Genomic DNA, 27,805 nt, shown 5'->3' with positions numbered 1-27,805 from the left:
TGTGGAACGCAGGGAGGAAAAATTAAATTATATTAGGGCAAATTATAACCATATAAGGGAGTTCTTTAATGAAATTGACTGGTCCGTGGTATACCAGGAAAGGGATATGCAATTGAAATACGATAAATTTATGGATTTATATAACTGCTGTGAAAAAGTTTGTGCCATATCATAGAAAGAGGACTTTAAATAATAAACAGTGGTTTAATAGAAATTGTGAAGAAGCAAAAAAGAACAAAGAAAAGGCATGGAAGAAACTTAAGAAAAACAGTGATGTATTATCAAGAGAAGTTTACAAAACAGCAAGGAATAGATATGTTGAAGTAAGGAGAACAGCACAAAAGGAATATGAACAGAGGGTGGTGGAAAACTGTGATAGTGACCCTAAAATGTTTTACAAATTCATAAATGGAAAACTAAATATAAGGGAGGCAATAGAAAAGGTAAAAAATGGGGAAGAAGTATATGAGGATGCTAGAGATATAGATGAAATTTTGAACGATAACTTTTGCAGTGTTTACAAAGGAGGAGCATTTTATAGGAGAAAGGCCTACGGAAATAAACCAAATGCAGGACATCATGGTTACTAAGGAAGATGTAAGGAAAATTATAAGCAATTGGGATATTAATATCTGGGAGGTTACTAAATGAATGTAAGGATCAATTGTTGAACCCCGTATTTGATATTGTGGAAACCTCCATACGAACAGGAATAGTCCCGAAAAAGTGGAAAAGAGCTGACATTGTGCATATATATAAGAATGGAACCGCTAAATTATAGACCAGTATCGTTGACTAGTATATTGTGCAAGGTATGTGAAGAAGTAATTAAAGCTAAGTGGAGTGAGTATCTAGAAAGTGAAAACATTCTGAGTGAAAGACAGTTTGGTTTCAGAAAAGGAAGATCGTGCGTATCCAATTTATTATGTTTTTATTCAAGAGTGACTGACATCTACAACATAGAGAGGGATGGGTGGATGCTATCTACCTGGACTTGAGAAAGGCCTTTGATAAAGTACCACACAATAGACTGATGTGGAAACTAAAGAAGATTGGAAGAGTAAATGATAAACTAGCAAAATGGATGGAAAATTACTTAGTGGAAAGAGAAATGAGAACAGTGGTGAGAGGAAGGAAGTCCGAGTGGAAGAAGGTAACCAGTGGAGTTCCACAAGGGTCAGTGCTTGGTCCCATCATGTTTTTGATTTATGTTAATGATATGCCAGTAGGAATTGACAGTTACATGAACATGTTTGCGGACGATACTAAAATTATGAAGAGAGTAAAGAATGTGGAAGATTGTAACAAGTTACAGGAAGATCTTGATAAAATATATGAGTGGAGTAAAGAGTGGCAGATGGAATTTAATATAGACAAGAGCCATGTTATGAAAATGGGAAGAAGTAGATACAGACCAAACAGGGATTACAGGCTGGGTGATGAGAAAATTAGAGAGACCAATGAGGAGAAAGACTTAGGAGTGACCGTGCAAAACACTTTGTCACCGGAGAAACACATTAACAAGATATTTTGGAAAACATATAACATGCTTCAAAATATTGGCCTTGCATTCCACTACCTAGATGAAGGAATGATGAAGATACTATATACCTTAATGAGACCCCAGTTAGAATATGCAACTTGTGTCTGGTCACCGTATATGAAGAAAAATGTGAAGAAGGTGGAAAGGGTATAGAGGCTGGCAACAAGGATGGTACTAGGACTCAGGGAGTTAGACTGAGGAAAGACTGAGGAAACTGGGCCTGACCACATTAGAAGAGAGAAGAACAAGAGGAGACATGATAACTATGTATAAATTGGTGAACAAGATTGACATATTGGACAGAGAGTTGATAAAGGTGACCACAAGTAATCATCTCCGAGGACATGGAAAAAAATTAATAAAAGACATCTGTCTAAATGACGTGAGAAAATACAGTTTCCCGCATCGTAGTATTGATAAGTGGAATAAACTGAGCAGTGATGTCGTTGACGCGGTGTGTGTCAATCAGATGAAAGAGAGATATGACAGGAGTGGACAAGGAGACAGGACACAGAGAGCTTAGCTCGGGCCCTGTAATACACAAAAAGGTAAATACAAATAGGTAAATACACACACACACACACACATGATATTTAAAGGATGAAAGGCAACAGAACCACTAAACTATAGACCAGTGCCACTTACAAGTGTCGTAGGGAAGTTATGTGAAATAATTATCAAAGAAAAATGGGTTAAATTTCTAGAAGAGGAGCAAGTCATATCGAACAGACAATTTGGGTTCAGGACAGGGAGGTCATGTGTATCAAACTTATTAAGCTACTACTCTAGGGTTATTGCAGGACTTGAAAACAGAGATAGATGGATAGATAGATATAGTATACCTGGACAATTAAAAGGCATTTGATAAAGTCCCTCACGGAAGACTTCTTTGGAAACTAGAGAACATCTATGAATGGAACAAGAAGTGGAAATTGGAGTTTAATGCCAAGAAATGTCACATAATGGAACTAGGAAAGAGTAAGAGAAGACCAATATGGAACTATCTGATGGGAGAGGAGCAAATAACGAAGACTAAAGAGGAAAAAGATCTTGGAGTGATCATACAAAAAAATCTCAGCCCTGATAAACACATAAATAAGATATTTGGACTATCATATAGGATGTTGACTAATATAAGAGTGGCATTTCATTACATGGATAAAGACATGATGAAAAAAATCATCACAAGCATGATACGCCCCAAACTGGAATATGCAGCAGTGGTATGGTCTCCGAGTTCTAAAAAAGATATAAGAAAACTGGAAAGGATACAGAAAATTGCTACAAAGATGGTGCCGGAATTAAAGGACCTCACATATGAAGAACGACTGAAGGAAATGGGACTGCCAACCTTACAAGATAGAAGATAATGCAGGGACCTAATAACAATGTATAAGATAGTAAATGATATTGAAAAGATAGACAAAGAAGACCTGGTGCTGTTGGTGGAAGAGGATGGAAGGACAAGAGGACATGGAAAGGTCAGGATGAGGCAGTGTGTGAATGATGTTGGAAAATACAGTTTTCCACACAGAATGGTGGAAAAATGGAATGCATTGAATAATGGAATTGTTGCAGCACATAGTGTGCATAACTTTAAAGAAAAATTAGATAAATGGAGATATGGAGACAGGACACTATGAGCCCCGCTTGAACCCTGTACAATACAACTAGGCAATACATACACACACGACACACAAACGCGAGACATAGTCGAGGACGGACGTGGAGAGTCCAAGATAAGAAAGACAAGGATAATTTTCAGGTGATTCAGGAACAGCTAAAAGAAAGAGATGAGAATATGGCAAAAAAAATTATAGGAGTCCTTAACTTAAGGAAAAAGAAAATTTAATAAGGGAAATTGCAGAAAAGAAAAGAGTGTAATCATATTTGGACTGAAACAAAAAAATGTAAAATATAGACCAAGAAGGGAAAAAGAGGAAATGAAATCAAAGACTTACTAAAGAATCTAAATGACGAGGATAGACAGAACTTAGAGGAGGAGATACAAGAAATCCACAGAATGGGACCATATCAAGAAGGAATAGTGAGACCAATTAAGCTACTATTAAAATCACAAGCAGCCACAGAAGAAATATTATATAGAACAACAAAACTCAGAGAAACAGAAGGTGCAAGTGTGTGTATATATATATATATATATATATATATATATATATATATATATATATATATATATATATATATATATATATAAAGAAAAATAGAAATGAGGAAGAAAGGAAGACAACAAATTGGTGGCAGAAGCAAGGGAAAAAAATAATGAAAAGTCAAAGAAGGAGAAGAAGGCATTTTTTTGGAGAATTCTAGGAGACAGGATAAAGAAATGATATATAAAAGAGAAGGAAGAGGAAAAAGTGGAGGAAGTTTAACTAAAGGTGATAAGAGCAAGAGATTAAAAATTATGTATATCTATGAACATAGATGGGGGTTTTATCAAGTAAATTGAAATTAAGAGATTACATATAGAAAGAAGAACCAGATATTGTATGCCTGGCTGAAACAGAATTAAATGAGGCAATAAAAATAAACATAGATAATAGGTATAATGTATGGAGGAGAGACAGAGTGGGTAAAGGAGGAGGAGGAGTCATGATAATGCTAGGGAAAGAGATGGTGGTAAACCAAGTGGAGTGTGGGGAAGGAAAAGCAGAAGTACTGTATGTTAAGATGCATACCTATTAATAAAAAAGAGTTAACAATCATTGGAGCATATGTGCCACCAAAAACAAATTCATGGACCAATCAAGAATATAAAAACATGATAGATGATACAATAAGGAGTCTGATGAGAGTCATTAAAGAAAGGAGAAAAGTGATACTAGTAGATTTCAACTGACTGGGAAAATTATGAAAGTGATATGGGGAGGAAGCCTGGGGAGAAAGATTCCTAAATCTAATGATAGAGAATATGATGGACCAAAGAGTAAAGGAAAACACAAGATTCAGAGGAAATGACGAGCCGGTGAGATTGGACCTGGTTTTTACAAGGGGTATACAAATGAATGATGATATAAGAAATAAGTGCCCATTGGGAAAGAGTGACCATGTAATATTAAAAATGGATATAGAAGAGGGAAAGGAAGATAGAGACGAATCATACAAAGGAGACCGATTAAATTACAGAAAAGCTGATATTGAGAACCTCAAGAACTATTTAAAAAACGTTAATTGGGAGGAGATAGAAAATTCAGAGAGGGTGCAAGAGAAATCTAACTTATTTTTGGAAATATATAAAACAGGAATCGGGAATATGTCCCGAAATATAGACCTAAAGAAGAAGAAAAGAAAGATTGGTTAAACGCAAGGTGTGCTAGGGCAAAGGAGAAAAGAGATGGAGCATGGAAAAGGTGGAGAAGAAATAGAAATCCAGGAAATAAGGAAAATTCAAGGTAGTGAGAAATGTATATGTTAAGGTGAGGAAGGAAGAGGAAAGAAACTATGAAAAGGACATTGTCAAAAAATGTAAGGAGCAACCAAAATTGTTCTACAGATTCTTAAATGGAAAAATAAGGCAAAAAGAAACAATAAAAAGGTTAAAAGGAGAGTATGGGATGGTGGAAGACCCAAAAAGTATGGCAGAACTGTTAAATAGTAAATTTCAGGAGGTCTTTTCTAAGGAATCCAAATTTGAAAGGTCACAGGGTAATAGAGAGAGTGTTTATATGAAAGACATTAAAGTAACCAAGCTTGAAATAAAAGAGATGATGAAGGAATTGGATGAAAAGAAGGCAATGGGACCGCAGGAAGTCTTAGGTAGAATACTGAAAGAATGTAGGGAAGAACTAGCAAGTCCTATATGCAATATCATAAAATGCTCAATAGAAAATGGAACAATACCAGTAGAATAGAAGAGAGCTGAGGTGGTTCCCATATATAAGAGCGAAAGGAAGGAAGAACCTTTAAAATACAGACCAGTATCACTTACTAGTGTAATATGCAAGATGTGTGAAAGAGTAATAAAGAAACAATGGATCGAGTTCCTTGAAGACAACAAATTATTATCAAATAGCCAATTTGGTTTTAGAAATTGTCGGTCATGTGTAACAAATTTACTGTTTCTACTATAGAATAGTTGAAAGAGTACAAGAGAGTGAGGGATGGGCTGACTGTATTTATTTGGATTTAAAAAAGGCATTTGATAAAGTGCCACATGCAAGATTACTGTGGAAGTTAGAGGAGAAGGGTGGCTTAATGGGAAGCACATTGAGATGGATGGAAAATTATTTGAGGGGGAGAGAAATAAGAACAGTAGTTAAAGATATGAAGTCCAAGTGGAGAGCAGTAGAAAGCAGAGTACCACAGGGGTCAGTATTGGTGCCAATGCTTTTTCTCATATATGTAAATGACATGCCAGAGGGAGTGAACAGCTACATAAATCTTTTTGTGGACGATGCAAAACTGTGCAGAGTTATAAAGCAAAAAGAGGATTGTGAAATACTGCAAGAAGACCTAAATAAGATCTGGAAATGGAGTAAAAAGTGGGAGATGGAATTTAATGTGGACAAAAGCCATGTCATGGAAATGGGAAAGAGTGAAAGATGACCAGTGGGAATCTATAAGATGGGAGATGGAGTAGAAATGGAGAAAGTAAAAAAGGAAAAAGACTTGGGAGTTGATGGAAGAAAACACTCAATAACCCATATAGATAGAATTTTCAGAGAGACATATAATTTGCTAAGAAATATTGGATTAGCATTTCACTACATGGACAAAGAAATGAAGAAATTGATATGTACTTTAATAAGACCCAGATTGGAATATGCAGGAGGAATCTATAAGATGGGAGATGGAGTAGAAATGGAGAAAGTAAAAAAGGAAAAAGACTTGGGAGTTGCGATGGAAGAAAACACTCAACCGGTAACCCATATAGATAGAATTTTCAGAGAGACATATAATTTGCTAAGAAATATTGGATTAGCATTTCACTACATGGACAAAGAAATGAAGAAATTGATATGTACTTTAATAAGACCCAGATTGGAATATGCAGGAGTTGTGTGGACCCCTAAGGAAGTTGGAAAGACTACAAAAAATGGCTGTAAGAATGGTTCCAGAATTTGAAGGGATGACATAGGAGAGACTAAAGGCTATGGATCTACTAACCCTGGAACAGAGAAGGGAGAGAGGGGATCTGATACAAGTTTATAAATTGATTAACGGAATGGATAAAGTGGATAATGAGAAACTGATCCTGAGAGAAGAATATGACATTCGAAGCACAAGATCGCATAGTAAAAAACTGAGGAAGGAAAGATGTCTGAGAGATGTTAAACAATATAGTTTCCCGCAAAGATGTGGACTTGAACAGTTTGAGTGAAGAAGTGGTGTCAGCAATGAGTGTGCAGTTTTAAAGAAAAATTGGATAAGTGTAGGTATGGAGATGGGGCCACACGAGCGTAAAGCCCAGGCACTGTAAAACTACAGCTAGGTAAAACTAGGTAAACACACACACACACACACACACACACACACACACACACACACACACACACACACACACACACACACACACACACACACACACACACACACACACACACACACACATGAAAATGGGAAGAAGTAGATACAGACCAAACTGGGATTACAGGCTGGGTGATGAGAAAATTAAAGAGACCAATGAGGAAAAAGACTTAGGAGTAATCGTGCAAAACACTTTGTCACCGGAGAAACACATCAACAAGATTTTTTGGAAAACATATAACATGCTTCAAAATATTGGCCTTGTGTTCCACTGCCTAGATGAAGGAATGATGAAGAAGATATTATGTACCTTAATAAGACCCCAGCTAGAATATGCAGCATGTGTCTGGTCACTGCATATGAAGAAAAATGTGAAGGTAGAAAGGGTACAGAGGCTGGCAACAAGGATGGTACCAGGACTCAGGGAGTTAGACTATGAGGAAAGACTGAGGAAGCTGGGGCTGACCACATTAGAAGAGAGAAGAACAAGAGGAGACATGATAACTATGTATAAATTGGTGAACAAGATTGACATACTGGACAGAGTTGATAAAGGTGACCACAAGTAATAATTTCCAAGGACATGGAAAAAAGCTAATAAAAGACATCTGTCTAAATGACGTGAGAAAATACAGTTTCCCACATCGTAGCATTGATAAGTGGAATAAACTGAGCAGTGATGTCGTTGACGCGGTGTGTGTCAATCAGATGAAAGAGATATATGACAGGAATGGACAAGGAGACAGGACACAGAGAGCTTAGCTCGGGCCCTGTAATACACAAATAGGTAAATACACACACACACACACACACACACACACACACACACACACACACACACACACACACACACACACACACACACACACAGGCAAACTCTGGAATGCCCTACCTACTTTTGTATTACCAACTTCCTATCACTTGACTTATCTAAGAAGGAGGTCTCAAGACATCCTTACGTTTTGGCTAATTCTTTTGTACCTGTAAGGGAACTAGCAATTAAATTTTCCCCCAGCCGACGTGCTCTGGCTCTGATCCGCCTGGACAATCCCTCTGAGGTGGTGAAGAAGGTGAGCCGGACGCAGCAGAAGTACGACGTCACAGCAGCAGAATGGAACCCAACCCAGAGTCAGGGACACACTTTTGTCTTGGCTGTAAGTGGCAGGGCTTCCTAGTGAACTGGCAATCATAGTTTGACCAGCAATGTGCTGCTAACTCAGTGCACTTTAAAGGTTAATTGAATTTAAGCTGTATAAGCAATTTCATAGTTATGGGCAGCCTCCTTTTCTGGAAGATTCATTCAGGAGTTTACCTTGACAGAAGTTTTCAGTTGTCCAGTTAATTAATTTTTATTGATCATTGGAGCATTGTCTACACAAGTCTTATTGATAAACTACTATACTACTTTAACCAGTCTAAAGTGGTGGGACTTTTATCAAAACAAAACTAGATGCCTCTCCTTGGAGACTGTTGGCAGGGTGCTTTATGTCAGCTTCAGATCACCTACATCTTGCCATTTGCCAAGAGCTCAACATTATATTTGCACTTTTTTTTCTATTTTTAAGTAAGTGATGTGTCATATTATATTTCTTCAAATTAGGTATCTTATGAATATTATTAGACAATATATTTGGCTGCTTTTAATTTAATATGGCAATTAATGATAAAAGTTTATTAGATTGAGGTTATTGCCTCATTGGGGTCTTGGTCAGGCTGAGTGGATGTGAGTGAACATTGTCATTCATGAGGAATTTAACATTTTTCATCAATTAGATAATGTATTCTTTAATGTTTCTTCAAAATTATTCCCTAAATCTAGTTGTATATAACATAGCTTGCTTTAAAGTTGCTATGAAACTCAATGAGGACACTTTCTTAGTAACACTAGAATATATATATATATATATATATATATATATATATATATATATATATATATATATATATACAGTAAGGTCCCGGGTTACGTTGGTCTCGAGTTACGTCAAACTCGTAGTTACGTCAGTCCACTATAAGGCAATTTAAGATTAAAAAAATAAAAAATGTATAAATCGTAAAGTGCGGGATTTATTGTTATTGTTGGTGGTTGCCCGCCACTTCGCCCGCCTCACGCTTGAATACAATAACACCCTGCCTCACTTCCACCACACCATCGCCCCTGGCAAGAGTGTTATCCTACTTCTGCGTTTACTGACTCTAGTTCTTAGTATCTTGCTCCAAAAAGAAAACTTCTTAGTGACAGCAGTGATGCTAAGAAAAGAAAAACCATTACGCTACAAGAAAAAGTGGACATAATTAAAAGACATGAGAAGGGAGGCAGCAGCTGTGTGTGAGGGAGGGAAGAAGAAAATGGGAAGCCTGTTACCATGACAACGGGGAGGTTGACGACCTTGAGGGCTCACGCACCCATCACAACAATAACAACTCCGGAGCCTTCGCCTGGGCCACACGACACTCGCAGCTCACTTGCACCGTCTGCGCCTGTCTGCTGATCCCTATTGCCCTTTCCTATTGCATTTCCTGCCCCGCTGCCCATGCTTCTACTCCCACCGCACTGCACTATGCTCCCAGCTGTCCGCCCTGGGCGTCACAACATTCGACCTGCCCACCCTCCTGGCGGCCTCAGGTGTCCACCCTCTCGGCAACCTGCAGTCCTTGCGTTCGTGGCCCTAATCAACAACAAAAACAAGCTTGTGTTTCATATTCCTACATAGTTGTAAATAATATAACAATATAACCTTTAACTTACCTGAATGACCAAAAACAATGATTGGTTGAAAACTCGATAATATGCTTTGAAATGTACGGAACTCGAGTTACGTACAAAATCGACTTACATCATGTTTCAGGAACATAACTCTGATGTAAACCGAGACCTTACTGTATATATGTATATATATATATATATATATATATATATATATATATATATATATATATATATATATATATATATATATAAGAGGGGGTTTCAAGACATTTGTCCCAGACTTTTGGCTAACTCTTCTTATTTTTAATGAAACTGGCAATCAAATGGGCCTTTTTGAAATTTGTTATCCTTGGCCTGCTTCTTCCCTTCTTGCATAATATATATATATATATATATATATATATATATATATATATATATATATATATATATATATATATATATATATATATACACACACACACACACACACACACACACACACACACACACACACACACACACACACACACACACACACACACACCTAACCCTCCGTTATTGCACCCTTCCGTTATCGCATTTAAGTGTTATCGTGCACTTACGAAAATCTGCAAAATTCAGTTTTAGCGCATCTGGAAAGTCATTATCGTGCACCCGTAGTAGTAGTAGTAGATGTAGTAGTACTACCCATATCCCAACCACACACCGTCGAATGTTTAGATGGAGGGAGGAGGAGGAGGAGGAGGAGGAAGATGATAATCATGAGGAGGAGGAGGAGCCAGCAGCCAATCGTTGCTGTGTATTCATGTCACGTGATTTGAATTAGGGAGCTGATTGGTTCCGGTCACTCTGCTCACCACCACCACCACCACCACCCCTCAGTCTCGCACGTGGTATTCTGTTGTTCAGAGCTGGTTTTTAGGAAAATTTTTTGAGTCGAGGCACCAATTTATTTATTTCCCATTTATTCTTCACTTCTGTTATCATGTTTTTCGCTATTGTGCTTTTTTTTTTTAGGCACCAATTTCACACAAATACGGAGGGTTAGGTGTGTGTGTGTGTGTGTGTGTGTGTATATATATATATATATATATATATATATATATATATATATATATATATATATATATACATACACACAGTAAGGTCCCGAGTTATGTCAGCGTTACGTTCCTGAAACATGATGTAAGTCGATTTTGTACGTAACTCAAGTTTTTGTACTTTCAAAGCATATTATCGAGTTTTCAACCAATCATTTTTTATGGTTATTCAGGTAAGTAAAAGGTTATATTGTTATATTGGTATATTATTTACAACTATGTAGGAATATATTGATTAGGGCCGAACGAAGGACTGCAGGTTGCCGAGAGGGGCGGCCTGAGGCCGCCAGGAGGGTGGGCAGGTCGAATGTTGTGACGCCCAGGGCAGACAGCTGGGAGCTTAGTGGAGTGCGGTAGGAGTAGAAGCGTTATATAAGTAAAAGGTTATATTGTTATATTATTTACAAGTATGTAGGAATATGAAACACAAGCTTGTTTTTGTTGTTGATTAAGGCTGCGAACGCGAAGGACTGCATGTTGCCAGAGGGGTGGACGCCTGAGGCCGCCAGGAGGGTAGGCAGGTCGAATGTTGTGATGCCCAGGGCGGACAGCTGGGAGCGTAGTGCAGTGCGGTGGGAGTAGAAGCGTGGGCAGCGGAGCAGGAAATGCAATAGGAAGGGGCAATAGGGATCAGCAGACAGGCGCAGACGGTGCAAGTGAGCTGCAAGTGTCGGGTGGCCCAGGCGAAGGCTCCGGAGTTGTTATTGTTGTGATAGGTGCGAGCCCTCAAGGTCGTCAACCACCCCGTTGTCATGGTAATGGGCTTCCCATTTTCTTCTTCACTCCCTTACACACAGCTGCTGCCTCCCTTTTCATGTCTTTTACTTATGTCCACTTTTTCTTGTAGCGTAATGGTTTTCCTTTTCTTAGCATCACTGCTATCACTCAGGAGTTTTCTTTTTGGTGCCATTAAGCAAGATACTAAGATAGTCAGCAAACGCAGATGTAGGAACACTCTTGCCAGGGGCGACGGTGTGGTGGAAATGAGGTACGTAGAGTGTTATTCTATTCAAGAATGAGGTGGGCGGTGTGGCGGATAACCACTAGTGACGCCTGGCAGCCAACAATAACAATAAACCCCTCGCTTTACGATTTAGAACTTTTCAATTTTTAAAATCTTAAATTGCCTTATAGTGGACTGACGTAAGTGCGAGTTTGACGTAACTCGAGACCGACGTAACCCGGGACCTTACTGTATATATATATATATATATATATATATATATATATATATATATATATATATATATATATATATATATATTTATATATACATACAGTGGTACTTCAACAATACAAATTTAATTCATTCCGTGACGATCGTTGTACACTGCTGGTCAGAGCGGAATGCGCGAAACGGACAACAGCTTCCATGCTGACCAAATTTTATTCATCCCTTCTTAACTCCTAAACATACGGCGGGATTCGCTGTATGTCTCTATCTGACAACTCTGCAGCTCTAGTTGTCAAAGTAGATGATATGTTTCCTTAGTCAACATTCGTCTGTGGTTCGTGTGATTGCATTTGAATTTTCTTTCACCCTCCCTCACGGGCCCTTTTTGTGGATGCATGAGCTTACCATTGTGCCCTGTTACTACCTATTATGGGACCTAGGAAACTAATTAGTAAGGCCCAAATCTCAGTCATTTGTACCTCAGTGAGGGAGAATAATTCAAATCAAGAAACTGCCGCAAACACTGGCAAAGGTCTCAGAATTGTTCAACATTGGACCAAAATTTATCTTGAGGGAGGAAGAGACGCTTCGCCACCACCTTACAAGCCTGAAAGGCGTAAGCGCAGTGTGAGCCAGAGAACTCTGAACATTATTCGAAGACAGCTTTAGGCCAACCCTCCCATACACAGCAAGAAACTTTAAGCTAGGAACCCTCTGTGCTGGGTGGGGTGAGTGAAAGGAGTGTGCGGAGATATGTGAAAGGCGAAATAGGATAACGGAGTTGCCGCGCAGTTTCAAAACCTTGCTTCAGTCATGATAACCTTAACAGTACGCAAGCAGTTTGTGTCTCAGCACAAAGATTGGGACTTAGGTACCGTATTTCCCGTCTCAAAAGACGCTACAAGTGGTAAGACGCACCCTATAATTAGCTAAGCAATTTTTGGAAAAAAAAGTTTTGGGGGTTTTACAACATACCTGAGCATCAGTTCCAAGTCGGCGACTCTACAGCACCAATAACAGCATCAAAATATTGCTTTATTACAAAATATCAACAAAATTTTAGAAAATAAATACTGCTAAAATAATTGTTACAAAATAACAAATTGTAGACATTTATTGATCCTCAAATCCTGCGAATTCATTGTTGCTACTGTGTTCATTGCTGCTGTCACTTTCTGTAGTTGAATCTGGGTCATCTACATCGACGTCATGGTCTTCATAGAGAAATTCATCCTCAGTTCCATCCATCGCATTGCTTATTCCACATTTCTTGAATGATCTGACTATAACTTCATCCTTCACTGCACCCCATGATGTCTTCACCCATTCACAGACTTGGAGGAGTATTGTCTGCTGAATGACAGGGAAGGCAAGGGGAGTTGCGATGTCTGCTAGGATACTGTTAGTTGGCATGTTTGTGTGTAGATGGCATTGGTGAGTCATCAAAACAACCAATTCACTTACTTCATAACAATCGGTATTGTAAATATCTTGTTACCTTCATCAGAAAAGTGCAGTATCAAAATAGATGTCTTCGTATACTGTACCTTCATTAAACAAAGTGTAGTATCAAAGTAAATGATAATTGTAGGATTACATTGTATGTTTGTTGAGTGTGAGTGTTTCTATGTCATTCCTGGGGCGTTGGAGGCTTGTCAGACACCCCTATCAACTTGACCTTCCAGTGTTAAGACGCAGGGTGATTTTGGGGGCATTTTTCAGGAAAAAAAAGTGCATCTTATGAGACGGGAAATACAGTAAGTGTTGTAGGGTACGTTAGTCAGATGAGGCAAGCTTTCAGATTACAAACAACCAGAGAAACCATGTGTACCGCAGACCCGGTAGTAACCATCACGATCCATGCTACACAACACACACATTAAAATCCAGATTCTTTGATGGTGTGGGGTTGTTTTTCTTACTATGGTCTTGAAAAATTAGTGTTTTTGCCTAAGAATGTTCGTATGAACCAAAATAACTACTTTGAGCTAATTCTAGATGAGCTAGATGAGTGTATGGAAAAGTGCAATGCTGATACTTTCATGCAAGATGGTGCACCATGCCATACAGCAAAGTTAATTGTTGACTGGTTTGATTTCTGCAATGTTTAAAACCTTGGCCCGCAAGTTCCCCAGACCTTAACCCTATAAAAAATCCCTGGGTGTACATAAAATTAAAGCTAAAGGAGAGAGATACCTCCTCCCTCCCACGCCTCCAAGCCGCTATTCAGGACATTGGGACAATATTGACGCTCAGTATCTCCACCACCTGGGTGATTCACTTCCCAGGAGACTCAAAAGGTCAAGAAGACATGAGGGCACCCTATCAATCACTAGTTTAGGTGAATACCCTCATTAAAACATATTTTCTGTGTCATTAATCTCCTTCATAAGATGTCACTGCGCCTTCCGCTCTGACCAGCAGTGTATATAAAAAAATCGTATATCAAATCAATTTTTCCCATAGAAATTAATGGAAGTAGAATTAATTTGTTCTTGTGATATGAATTTATCTCCCCAAAAAATTATCATGCTTTAAATACCAACCAAATATATATTTAACATAAGATAAATACAATATTTATTGTATGCAAAACTCGGGACACATTGATAGATGTTCATCACGCAAGACTCGAGGCACTTCGATAGACGTTTAGGCTTTTTATGGCTATATTTTGGCTATTTTCTTCCCGTTTTCTTTGCTTGTGAGCTGGCAACACTCATCAGGAGTAAACATATGCTCTATGTCACTGTGTCACCAACGATGGATGGTGGGAGTGACAGTGATTTCACTGTGTCTGATTCCGCCACCTCTCCTGCGCGCCTTACTTCTATACCTCGGGTCTCTCGCCATGTTATGGGGAGACAACTTTTGAATGAGAGTGGTATCAGAACAGGCGACAGGAGAGAAAGAGAGAGAGGATACAAGGGGCCCTTTTTTTATCGCTCTACCCAAGGCCGCTGAACCCGATCAGACCACATAAACCGATGATACTATCTCATTCAACCTGTGATATTTTGGTAACCATGACATCTAGTGACTTCTGGTTTTTTGCATTGCAAAGACGAAGAGTTGCTTGTGGACAGAACACTATTTGTACTCACTTGTTTATTGAAGTTCTAAGTGTAATCAGCTTGTGAATACAGGCTATTTTGTGTGTTTCTCGCCAAACTTTTACAAAACTTAAGAAAAAATACACACTGCAGATGTTCCGGTGGACGCGGGTAGCTGAGCGATCGCTACTCCACCTACTGATGGCTATTCGTATCTTAAAAATATCTTCGTATTTCAAGGTGTAAATTATATGAAATTTTTCGTCGTATATAAAAAAAATTATGTTGGGGCGATCGTATCTCGAGGTATTACTGTATATATATATATATATATATATATATATATATATATATATATATATATATATATATATATATATATATATATATATAATATATCCATGTATCTCAAAATTACTTTTGGAAAGTGTTGTTTATTATTTACCTATATGATTTTTATCTCCTGTTGCATCTATCAGAGAAGTTATATAGCATAGTTTTAGCAAAAGTGGCATAGCTGCACCTGACCACACATTAGCTGTCATTTAAGAAGAACATATCTATAACAGTAGTGACTTTTGGAAGTGATGGAAGTGATCCTTGCACTCTCTAAGCTTCACAACTTTTTCATCATGCATACTTGATCTGTGTATTCATAGATGTGTTAAATTAAGTTATTAACACAGAATCTATTAATTTTTTGTCTCCATGTAGTACATGCTGATGTATAATTGCCTTTGAAATTATATAGTTCTGTTCTATTGGATAAATGTACAAGAATTGTTTAGTTGAATGAAATATACCTAATGCTGAGCTTGAAACCCTTTACTGAATTGTTTGAAAATTTATTGCTTTTAGAATAGGTGATGTCAGGCATTACATTACCACATGCTGCTGTTGTTAACAGTTTGGGGAGCGTGCAGAGATCTGTCAGTGGAGTGACAGCAGCCTGAATGGCATGAGCTCACTACGTGCCCATACTCGCACCATCACTGACCTAAACTGGCACCGCATGGACCCCCACCTCCTGGCCACCTGCTCTATTGATACATTTGTTCACATATGGGACACTAGAGAGCCACGCAAACCTGTCTCCTCACTTTCATCTATTGGTGAGTTAGACTTGTATCTCATCTTTATAGAAAAGGAAAAATTGAGCAGGATCTTTTATTCATTGAAGTAGAACATGACTGGGTTTTCAAATATTTTGTTCATTGTGTATCTCTGTTAATTTCATAATAATAATTTACTGATTTTCTTTTATGACCTATTAGCTGGAGCATCACAAGTCAAGTGGAACAAGCTAAACCAGAACATGTTAGCATCAGGTCATGACTGCGACATCCGTGTGTGGGACAGTCGCAAGACATCACAGCCTATACAGTTCATTTCTGCTCATTTGTCCAAGATACAAGGTCTAGATTGGTCTCCCAATCATGAAAGACACCTGGTCACCTCATCTAATGTGAGTAGTGTCATAATATTACCAAAATTATTATTGTAAGTTCCTTTTCCTAACCAGAGTTTTCATGTGTACTTTTTTCCATAGGACTGTACGGTAAAGTTCTTTGATATATCCAACCCTCGAAAGGCGGAGAACTTCATCAACACCCTGTCCCCGGTGTGGCGGGCCAGATACACGGTACGTTCCTTATGCTCCCTGTATTCTGATTGGTTAGGGAAAGTACTCGCAACCCCCGATTAATGAACGTTCATACAACAAAATTTCGCTACAACAAACGTTTCCTTTTACTACCATTTGCTCATATAATGAACACCAAACTCGCTTTAATGAAATTTTATCCAGGTAATTATTTCCAAGTTTGAAAGCCCCGCCGTATCACACAAGCTGACAGGCTTTTGAATACACCAGCAGCTCTCGTGGACAAATCGCACACCACTCACTCTCCTACCCTTCCCCGCTCTTAGTTCAAAACTATAACAGCATCCAGCAGCAGCTCATCTTCCCTCGCTCAACATGTTAACAAAACGCCCTGCAACCAGCCCTGCAATGTTACGTAGGGTTGCTAAGAAGACCAGGAAGTCTCTTACTCATGAAGTGAAGCTGGATATTATTCATAGACATGAGAGAGGCAAGAAAACTAATAGCATCATTGCTTGCCACCATGGCTTGATTCCATCTACTGTCTCTACTATTTTCAAGTCAGCAGACTCTTTTAAGAAGGCTGGTGAGACCGTATCTTCCTTGCAAGCTAAAAGAACCACCTGAACTCGTGACTCTGTAATGGATAAAACGGAAAGCCTTGTGGAAATGTGGTGCATAAGTTTTGTATGCGGTACAATGATGCGCCTTTTGTTTACATTCCACAGGTTGCCGGCTAGCATCTTTTCCACTCCACTCTCCCTCCCTTCATAAATTTAAGATCAACAACATCATAAAGTTACATACATACATTAGTGTACATTATAATGACTTAGTCTTAAATTAAACTGCTTAAATGTTTAACTCATAATTTTTTTTTCATTAAACCTTTTATCGTACTGTGACGCACTCTCACTTTGTTTACTCGCAATGAAAGTTCAAGTTGGGTCAAACTTGTTATAATTGGTTCGCTTAATGAAAATTCACGCAACGAAAGTTTTTTTTTAGGAATGTAACGCGTTTGTTAAGCGGGAGGTTGCCTATACAGTTTGTATGTATCCCTCATTAGTCATTGGACTGCAGTAGTCAGTTGAATGTTGTTCATGTATGTTTTGTGTGTATGTGTAAATATTACTTGAGAAAACATCCATATTCTTCTTAGCTATTCATTAATCATTGTTATTTTGGGTACTTGTACAGCCTTTTGGTGAAGGTGTGGTAACAGTGGTAGCACCTCAGTTGAGGCGTGGGGAAAATCCACTTCTGTTATGGGCAGTACAGGATGTGACTGCACCTGTGCACACCTTTGTGGGCCACTCGGACATGGTTCTAGAATTTGAATGGCGGCTGAGTGGACCAGGGGAGCACCAGTTGGTGACTTGGGCCAGGGACCACAGCCTGCGGATTTGGAGAGTGGATCAGCACCTGCAGAGGGTGAGCACCACTCATTTGTTCAGTATGGAAGTTTTTACATAGACTCAATAGATGGCAGATCCACCTCCTGGTTGTCTTTGGCCAACCTGTCTTTTATGCTTTCAGCTTCTCAACACCAAGGAAGATTACTTACCAACAGGCTTAAGATTCCAAATATAAGGAGGGTTATGGTGATTATTGACATTGATGGCTGTACTTTATGTAAATGTATCGGATATAACAGCTGATGGCTCATAGATCTGTTGTGATGCACTGTCAATAATGATTGCAGTTACAGCGTTCTTTGTCTGTCTGCAGATGTGTGGGGAGGAGGTTGGATTAGGTGAAAGCACTGACAGTGAGTTCACTTCTGAGGCAGTCACCCTTGGGCCAGGTGAGTGAGATGTTCATTCTGTATTGTGACTTATTTCATAGTGTTCTATACATATTTTAAGGTTAAGGATATGATGTTTCCTGAAATTGCTGAGTTCTGGATTTTCTGGGCAATGTGAACACAACTATCCAAGTTAAATCAAATGAATTAACAAATTAGTATAAATGGCAAAGTGTATTTTGTGGTGGGAAAATGTGTAAGATGTACTTCATCTCTTCCAGTTGAATCTGAAGGTGAAGGTGAGGCAGGGAGAGTGTTGGCTCTTTTAGGAGAGGACCAGGACACACCAAATATGTCTGGGGAAAATGAAGATGTTAGATCTGACTCAGCCAGACAAGGTACTCAATTTATCACAGCTTTTTATTGATTTCATCTTAAATTCATTTGTGTTTATTTATTTATGTATTTATTTATTTTATTATTATTGTTATTATTATTATTATTATTGTTATTAATATTATTATTATTATTATTTATTTATTTTTAGTTAATATATTTATTTGTTATTTATTTTTATTTATTTTTATTTATTTATTTATTTTTTTTTTTTATTTATTTATTTATTTATTTTATTTTATTTTATTTTTTTTTTGTATAGCACAGAGATAAGTTGAGTTCTTTCCCACAGAAGGTGATCCTGACCATTCTGGAGAGAAAGCCCAACCTAGGACATCTCCAGAATGCAGGTCCACCACAGAAGCCAGTAGTGCTGTTGCAGCCTCAGGTACTACAGACAGCTGTGCAGGTGGAGATATGTCAGCTGCCAGTTCAGTCTCCAGCCCACAAACCTTGCGTAGTCTTGCCACAGGTAGGTGAACCATAAAAATGTTTTAATGAGATTTAGTTTTTTGGCACTGGTGATTAGTGTTTGCTTACAGTTGGGTGGAATCAAAAGCTTTTCGTCTCATCAACTCCTCTCCTCTGACATCAGCCTCTTTCTCACCTCCAGAATGTTGCATCTCATACTATCTTTTATTGCTATTTTCATGCTAACTGTTCTACTGATCTTGCTAACTGCATGCCTCCTTTCTGTGGCCTTGCTGCATAAGGCTTTCTTCTTCCTCTCACTCTTATTCTGTTCAACCCTCTAATACAAGAGTTAACTAATACTCTGAATCATTCATACCTTTCTCTGGTAAACTAAAACTCCCTGCCTGCTTCTATATTTCCATCTTCCTATGATTTGACTTCTTTTAAGTGGGAGGCATCAAAACAATTGTCCCTGAATTTTGGATAACTCAATATGATCTTCAAGGGAACTGGCAACCCAGTGGACTATTTTTTCTCTCTCTCTCCTTAGCCACTTTCCCCTCCTGCATAAAAGAACAAAAAGTTAGAGAAAGCAGAGAGGTTTTGAACTGTTCATTTAGGAGAGAATAAATATGGGCATGTTAGGTTGTTAGACTGGTGAATATACCATAAAAAGAAATGCAGAAGAAACTGATTAAATTATCTTGACAGTATAGTCATTCAGTGAAAAGGAAGAGTGAACTCAGACCCAGTAAAGGTTTCCATGTATACAATGATACCTCATCATATTTTTCATTTAGTTTTGATCACACTCACCGTAATTTACTCTTCTTGGATAAAACTAAGACCAACTTTTCGTTTTTCCCTACAGGCCAACCTATGAGTCTTCAGCAGGAATTTTCATTGCTTAATACATCACTGGACAGTAGTCAAGTAAACTCTGTGGAGGTTGTGGTAAGTAGTTGCTGTCTTTTCTTTTATTATCTATTTTCTCTTTTGTGTTTTTCTAGACCTTGTCTGGCTCAGATCTGGAAAAGCTGGTTGAGGGTCTTCTCTCATGTCAAAATTTTCTCACTTAGCAATGAAAATAATATGCCTTGTTGAAATTGAAAAGTTAAAATCTTGCACAAGTTAGAGAAGCATGTCAGAAATGTGTGTGTGTGTGTGTGTGTGTGTGTGTGTGTGTGTGTGTGTGTTTACCTAATTGTATTTACCTAATTGTAACATACGGGAAAAGAGCTATGCTCGTACTGTCCCGTCTCCATATCTACTAATGTCCAGCTTTTTCTTAAAATCATGAATATTCCTTGCGTTGACCACTTCCACGTCTAAACTATTCCATGCTTCCACCCTTCTATGAGGGAAGCTATATTTTTTCACATCTCTCCTATAAGTGGCCATTTTAGTTTTTCCCATGCCCTCTCGACATTCTTTCATTCCACATACACAGATCTTCCCTATCCATTTTTCCATGCCAATCATCACTCTGTATATTGCTATCAGGTCTCCCCTTTCTCTTCTGTTTTCCAGGGTCGGAAGTTGCATTCTGTTCAGTCTGTCTTCATAAGTCAAATCTCTTAAGTCAGGCACCATTTTTGTTGCAGCCCTCTGTACTTTCTCTAGTTTCCTTATGTGTTTCTTTAAGTTCGAGCCCACTGTATTGTTGCATATTCAAGCCTTGGTCTTATCATTGCAGTAATTATTTTCTTCATCATTTCTTCATCTAAATATCTGACGCCACTCTTATGTTCCTCAATAAGTTCAATACTTCTCCAATTATTTTGTTTATATGTCTCTCTGGCGATAGGTCATTGGTAATTGTCACCCCAAGGTCTTTTTCTTCATGACTGGTTTTATGTCTTCATTTCCTATCTTGTACATACTCCTGATTCTTCTTTCACTCTTGCCAAACTCTAATTTCTTGCATTTTGTCGTGTTGAACTCCATTTGCCATGTACAGCTCCATTTCCATATTCTGTCCAAGTCTTCCTGGAGTAGTTCGCAATCTTTGTCACATCTCACTTTTCTTAACAATTTTGCATCGTCTGCAAATAGGCTCACATAACTGGACACCCCATCCACCATGTCATTTATGTAGACCGCGAACATTACTGGTGCCAACACTGATCCCTGTGGAACTCCACTCTCCACCAAGCCCCATTCTGATGGTCTGTCCTTAATTATTGTTCTCATTTCTCTTCCTACCAAAAGTCTTCCATCCATTTTAGTAAACTGCCATGCACTCCTACCATTTCAAGTTTCCAGATCAGTCTCCGTGTGGTACCTTATCAAAGGCCTTTTTAAATCCAGATATATTCCATCAGCCCAACCATCTCTTTCCTGTATTACATCTATCACCCTCGAATAGTAACATATCAGGTTTGTCGTGCATGAACGCCCTTTTCTAAAACCAAATTGACACTCACAAAGTATGTCATTTTCTCCAAGAAGTCTGTCCATCTATTCTTCACCACCCTCTCACACATCTTAGCTACCACACTTGTAAGTGACACTGGTCTATAGTTCAATGGGTCTCTCTTGTTACCTGATTTATAAATTGGGACAATGTTAGCTCTTTTCCAGTCTTGGGGCACTACACCTTCCCTTAATGAGGCATCAATTACTTCACAAACTTTTTCTGCCAGTTGCTCCCTGCATTCTCTTAAAATCCATCCTGATACCCCATCAGGTCCCACAGCTTTTCTCACTTCTAAACTCCCCATCATATTCTTGATCTCCTCCACAGTTACTTGAAACTCCTTCATAATCCCTTTCTGTTCCATTACCAGTGGTTTGTCAAAAGCAGTCTCCTTTGTGAATACCTTCCGAAAGCATCCATTCATAGCCTCTGCCATTTCCCTGGGATCCTCACTGCATACTCCATTTACTTCTAAACTTTCAATACTTTCTCAATTTTTGATATTGTTGTTCACATGTCTGTAAAAAAGCCTTGGCTGTGTGTGTGTGTGTGTGTGTGTGTGTGTGTGTGTGTGTGTGTGTGTGTGTTGTGTTTGTTTGTTTGTTTGTATTTACCTAGTTGTATTGTACGGGGTTTGAGTGGGGCTCATAGTCTCTTGTTGTCGTGTCTCCATTTATCCAATTTTTCCTTAGTTATGCACATTACCTGCTGTAACAGCTTCATTATTCAATGCATTCCACTTCACCGTTCTGTGTGGAAAACTGTATTTTCCAATATCCTTCACACACTGCCTCATCCTAATCTTTACATGACCTCTTGTCCTATCTTCTGTCACTAGCACCAGGTCTTCCTTATCTATCTTTTCAATGCCATTGACTATCTTGTACATTGTTATTAGGTTTCCTCATTCTCTTTTATCTTGTAAAGTTGGTAGTCCCATTTCCATCAGCCATTCTTCATATGTTAGGTCCTTTAGTTCCATCTTTGTAGCAATCTTCTGTATCTGTTCTAATCTTCTTATGTAATTTTTTAGAGCTTGAAGACTATACCACAGCTGCATATTCCAGCTTAGGACATATCATGCTTGTGATGTGTGTGTGTGTGTGTGTGTGTGTGTGTGTGTGTGTGTGTGTGTGTGTGTGTGTGTATTCACCTATAGTCAAACCACGCTTTGGAGTCACTTTGGGTGTGGACGCTGCGGTAAATCCCCGGCTCGCCACTATGCCAAATCAGCCCCAACACACATCACTTGGTGTCATTCGTCACCTATTTACTAATTGTTCTTATGTTTTGTTTCCCATTAAATACTTTTTTAGATTCAATAAGGGTTTGTAGTGTTATGAATGCACTGTAGTATTGTAATATAGATAATAACAATTAGTATACATACATAAATAGCGACACGTGTAACGCTATTTTTGCGGGTTGTCAGGTAGGTCTGGGAAGGCAGGTAGGTCAGGGTCGGGATTAAGGTGGGTCAGGGTCATTCATTCATCACCTGGCCACCCACCCAGCAAGATGGAAGGAAGCGTCACGAATCGTGGTGGACCAATACACAGCCGAGAGAAGGAACTTATATACAACGTATATAACTACTTCTTAGAACCTTGACTTATACCTCAGTGGTGGTGTGGAAAATAAGTTGAAAGCAGAATAGGTGTGTTATATTATTTAGAAAGTTTTATGGGAGTTTTCTTTACCCTTTTCTACAAAATTATGCAGAAAGAGAGAGAGATAGAGAGAGAAGTGGTGGGGTGGTGTAGGCTTAAAAGGGTCAGGCGATCTCTAATCCTTTTTAATTGCCCTTGTACTGGGAGAGATTTGGCAACACTGTAGCTGGGAAGTCCCCTTTTCCGACCCCACCCAAAGTGACTCCAGAGCGTGGTTTGACTATAGTTGTTGTATTCACCTAGTTGCAATTTTACAGGGCCTGGGTATCATACTCGTGTGGCCCCGTCTCCATATCTACACACATCCAACTTTCCTTTTAAAACTATGCACACTCCTCGCTGACACCACCTCCTCACTCAAACTATTCCACACCTCCACACATCTCTGTGGGAAACTATATTTCTTCACATCCTTCAAGCATATTCCCTTGGCTATCTTTTTACTATGCGATCTCGTAGTTCTATTTAAATTTTCTTCTCTCAACATCATTTGCTCATTATCCACTTCATCCAAACCGTTCAACAGTTTATAAACCTGTATTAAATCTCCTCTTTCTCTTCTTTGTTCCAAGGTAAGCAAATTCATTTCTTTTAATCTCTCCTCATAGGTCATTTCTGCCAATTCCGAACCATTTTTGTTGCCATTCTCTGCAATCTCTCCAACTTCCTTATATGCTTCTTTTTATAAGGGGACCAAACCACCCCAGCATATTCCAATCTTGGTCTAATTACCGTACTAATTAATTTCTTCATCATATCTTTATCCATATAATGAAAGGCTAATCCAATATTTCTAATCAAATTATATGTTTCTCCAAACATCTTGTCAATATGAGCCTCAAACTGCCCATGGTCTTGTATTATCACTCCCAAATCCTTTTCCTTTTCCACCTTTTTCAACACTACTTCTTCACCCATCTTATATGACCCTCTTGGCTGTCTTCCACTCTTCCCCATCTCCATTACATGACTTTTGCTCAGATTAAATTCCATCTCCCACCTCTTGCTCCACTCCCAAATCCTATCCAGATCTGCCTGTAAAATTTCACAATCTTCTTCACTCTTCACACACCTACACAACTTCGCATCATCCACAAACAAATTAATATAACTGTTTACTCCCTCTGGCATATCATTAATATAGACAAGGAAAAGTATTGGTGCCAGCACTAAACCTTGTGGGACTCCACTCTTCACCACCAACCAGTCCGACTTTGCATCCCTTATTACCGTTCTCATCTCCTCCATCTCAAGTAGTTTTCCATCCACTTTAACACTTTTCCCTTCAGTCCTCCATAAATCTCTAATTTCCATAGCAGTCTCATGTGAGGTACCTTGTCAAAAGCTTTTTCCAAATCCAAATATACACAGTCCATCCATCCCTCTCTCTTGTATTTTGTCAACCACTCGAATAAAAGCTCAGAAGATTCGTTACACATGACCTCCCTTTCCTAAAGCCAAATTGATGATCCGATAATAACTTACGAGCCTCCAAGAACCGTATCCAATATTTCTTTATCACCCTCTCACAAATCTTACCGACCACACTTGTTAAAGACACAGGTCTATAGTTAAGAGGCTCTTCCTTACTGCCTCCCTTATAAATGGGCACCACTTCAGGTCTTTTCCACTCTACTGGTACTTCCCCGGTTTCTAATGAGCACTTTATGATATCATATAATGGATCTATCAATTCTTCTCTATATTCCTTCAATAATTTGCTTGAAACTTCGTCTGGTCCCATCGCTTTATCATCTTTAAGTTCCTCCAACATTTTATATAACTCCTTTTTAGGTATCTTAATGTCATCCATGTGCACATTTCCTTGTACATTTTGAGGCTTTACAAACATTGTTTCTTTAGTAAATACTTGTTGAAACGTAATATTTAGCAATTCCGCAATATTCTATCCCTTGCTCTCCTTTTAATCTTTCAATGGACTCTCTCTTTTTAAGTTTACCTTTTATGAACCTGTAAAATAATTTTGGATGTTTCTTACTCTTGTCTACAATATCTTTTTCAAATTTTCTTTCCTCCTCCCTCCTTACCCTCACATACTCATTTCTCGCCAATAATTCTCCTTATTTAGTATATTCCTGCTCTTTTTCCATCTTTTCCAAGCCACATCTCTCTTTTCTTTAGCCTTAACACAAGTTGCATTAAACCAATCCTTTCTTCCTTCCTCTCTCGGTTTATACTTTGGTACAAATTTCATAACTCCTTTATAATATTTCATAAAAATCTCATATTTTTTTTGCACTTCTCTGATTTGTAACATCTCCCAATCTAATGTTCTAAAATAATTTTTCAAATTTTCTGTGTCCATCTTTCTATAATTCAATCTACCATTCCTGTATGTCTCATCTCTCCTTTGCTGTTTATTTGCCATCTGCATTTCCATAACCACATGATCACTCTTCCCCAATGGACATTTATATTGTATATCCCCATATAGGTACACTTCTTGTGTTAACACCAAATCCAGTCTAGCCGGTTCATCATCTCCTCTATATCTAGTATTTTCTATCACCTGTTCCATCATATTTTCCATCATTAGATTAAGGAATCTCTCTCCCCATGCTTCCTCTCCAACACCACTTACTAGATTTTGCCAATCCACTTCTTTACAATTAAAATCTCCTACTAGTATCACCTTTCTTTTTCCAGTTAATACACTTTCCAAACTCTGTAAAGTATCCTTGATCATATTGTCGTATTCCCTTAATGTCCAAGAATTTGTTTTAGGAGGTACATAGGTCACCATGATTATTAATTCTTTTCCATCACTTTTTAACCTTATGCCTATCACTTCTGCGTTGTTCTTCCCATACCAAACCTTATCCACATTTATCTCCTTCGTCATAATCATAACTTCTCCTCCATCTTTACCCCCTCTATCCTTTCTCCATATATTATATTTATTATCCAAATTTACCTTTGTTTTTTCATGTAATTTTGTCTCAGTCAAACACACTATATCAGGCTTCTCCACCATCACATAGTCTTGCAATTCTAATCTACTTGACAGTATCCCATCTATATTAGTATACATTACGGTCCAACTACTGCTTCCTCTAGGGGTTCCTCTGCATTCCTTTTTTTCCACATAACATTTTCTGACTCTCTCTCCTATAACTCTCCAAAAAAACTTCTTTTTCCTCTTCAGACCGTTCATCATTTTTCCTTCTTGCCTCTTCCAACAATTCCTTATATCTTCTCCTCTCTTCCTCATTTCTATTTTTCTTCACACCTCTTTACAATCTTCTACCTCTCTTAATTTTGATGTTCTATATAAAATGTCCTCCACAGATTGTTGTGACTTCAGTACTACTTTAATCGGTCTCCTTACTCCCTCCTTATATGGACCCAGTCTATGGATCTCTTCCACTTCTTCTTGTAGGTCTTTTTTTTCCATCATCATTTAGATTTTTGAACAGATCTCGTACTGTTTTTAATTCTTTAATTCTCTTAGGCTTATATGTTATATTTTGTTCTTTCATCCCAAATATTAACACACTCTTCTTCTTTTCTGCTATTTCTCTTATCAATGTTTCCTTATTCTTCATAACTTTAACCAGTTCCTTAGACCTTTATTTTTTGTCTTCATTCAACTGATCTTTAATTATTTCTTGTAATCCAACCATCTCAGCTTCCCTCGACTCAGTCCATTGTGTTTTCTTCAGTTCTCACTCCCTTTTAAACCTTTCACTTTGCTCACTGATCATTTCCTTAAAGTCATCTTTCTCTTCTATGACTTTCTCCATTTTCTCCTCCAATCGTCTCTTATATTTTTCAACCTCCACTCTCAAGTGTGCATTCCCATCCACCAATCGTTTTTCATTTTCCTCCAGTCTCTTCACTCTTTCCTTCAAAGCCTTGGGGAATTCTCTATCCTGCTCCTCCTCACTACTCTGAACTTTTAATTCCTTCACCAACTCTTCAAATTTCTTTTCTAGCATTACCAATCTACCTTGCATTGTTGCCCCTATTGAAGATGGACTCATATTTTGAATGGTTACTTTTGGTTTTGCTTCCTGGGCCTCATCGGCATATTTTGAATTTGGTAACTTACTTCTTACGGGTCTATCCATTTCATTTCACTCTTCCTGGGAGCGTGTGGGTGTGTGGTGGTGTGCACTGGCGGTCAGGCCTGGTAGCTTTGTGTATTTACCTATTTGTGTATTACAGGGCCCGAGTTAAGCTCTCTGTGTCCTGTCTCCTTGTCCATTCCTGTCATATCTCTCTTTCATCTGATTGACACACACCGCGTCAACGACATGACTGCTCAGTTTATTCCACTTATCAATGCTACGATGTGGGAAACTGTATTTTCTCAAGTCATTTAGACAGATGTCCTTTATTAGCTTTTTTCCATGTCCTCGGAGATAATTACTTGTGGTCACCTTTATCAACTCTCTATCCAGTATGTCAATCTTGTTCACCAATTTATACATAGTTATCATGTTTCCTCTTGTTCTTCTCTCTTCTAATGTGGTCAGCCCCAGCT

The 27,805-nt window shown here is 38.4% G+C and overlaps 1 protein-coding gene across 10 annotated transcripts in view; it reads left to right on the top strand.

Moving 5' to 3' along the window:
• The window catches only part of LOC123520101 (GATOR complex protein WDR59-like), a 119,525-nt gene that overhangs the window by 6,510 nt on the left and 85,210 nt on the right, over positions 1 to 27,805 (top strand). For 9 of the 10 annotated variants that reach the window (XM_045282017.1, XM_045282016.1, XM_045282021.1 and 6 more), the window contains exons 3-11: positions 8,046 to 8,184; positions 15,957 to 16,161; positions 16,324 to 16,514; positions 16,599 to 16,691; positions 17,853 to 18,086; positions 18,384 to 18,459; positions 18,681 to 18,797; positions 19,088 to 19,267; positions 20,081 to 20,163. In XM_045282017.1, the coding sequence (XP_045137952.1) occupies positions 8,046 to 8,184; positions 15,957 to 16,161; positions 16,324 to 16,514; positions 16,599 to 16,691; positions 17,853 to 18,086; positions 18,384 to 18,459; positions 18,681 to 18,797; positions 19,088 to 19,267; positions 20,081 to 20,163 (1,318 nt within the window). The remainder of the gene's footprint in view (positions 1 to 8,045; positions 8,185 to 15,956; positions 16,162 to 16,323; positions 16,515 to 16,598; positions 16,692 to 17,852; positions 18,087 to 18,383; positions 18,460 to 18,680; positions 18,798 to 19,087; positions 19,268 to 20,080; positions 20,164 to 27,805) is intronic. The other variant, XM_045282012.1, reaches the window with a different exon arrangement.

This window comes from Portunus trituberculatus, chromosome 46 (genome assembly GCF_017591435.1).
Source record: "Portunus trituberculatus isolate SZX2019 chromosome 46, ASM1759143v1, whole genome shotgun sequence".
In the NCBI taxonomy this organism is placed as follows: Eukaryota; Metazoa; Arthropoda; class Malacostraca; order Decapoda; family Portunidae; genus Portunus; species Portunus trituberculatus.
The sequence above is the reverse complement of the archived record's forward strand: the minus strand, read 5'-3'. Positions and strand labels throughout refer to the sequence as shown.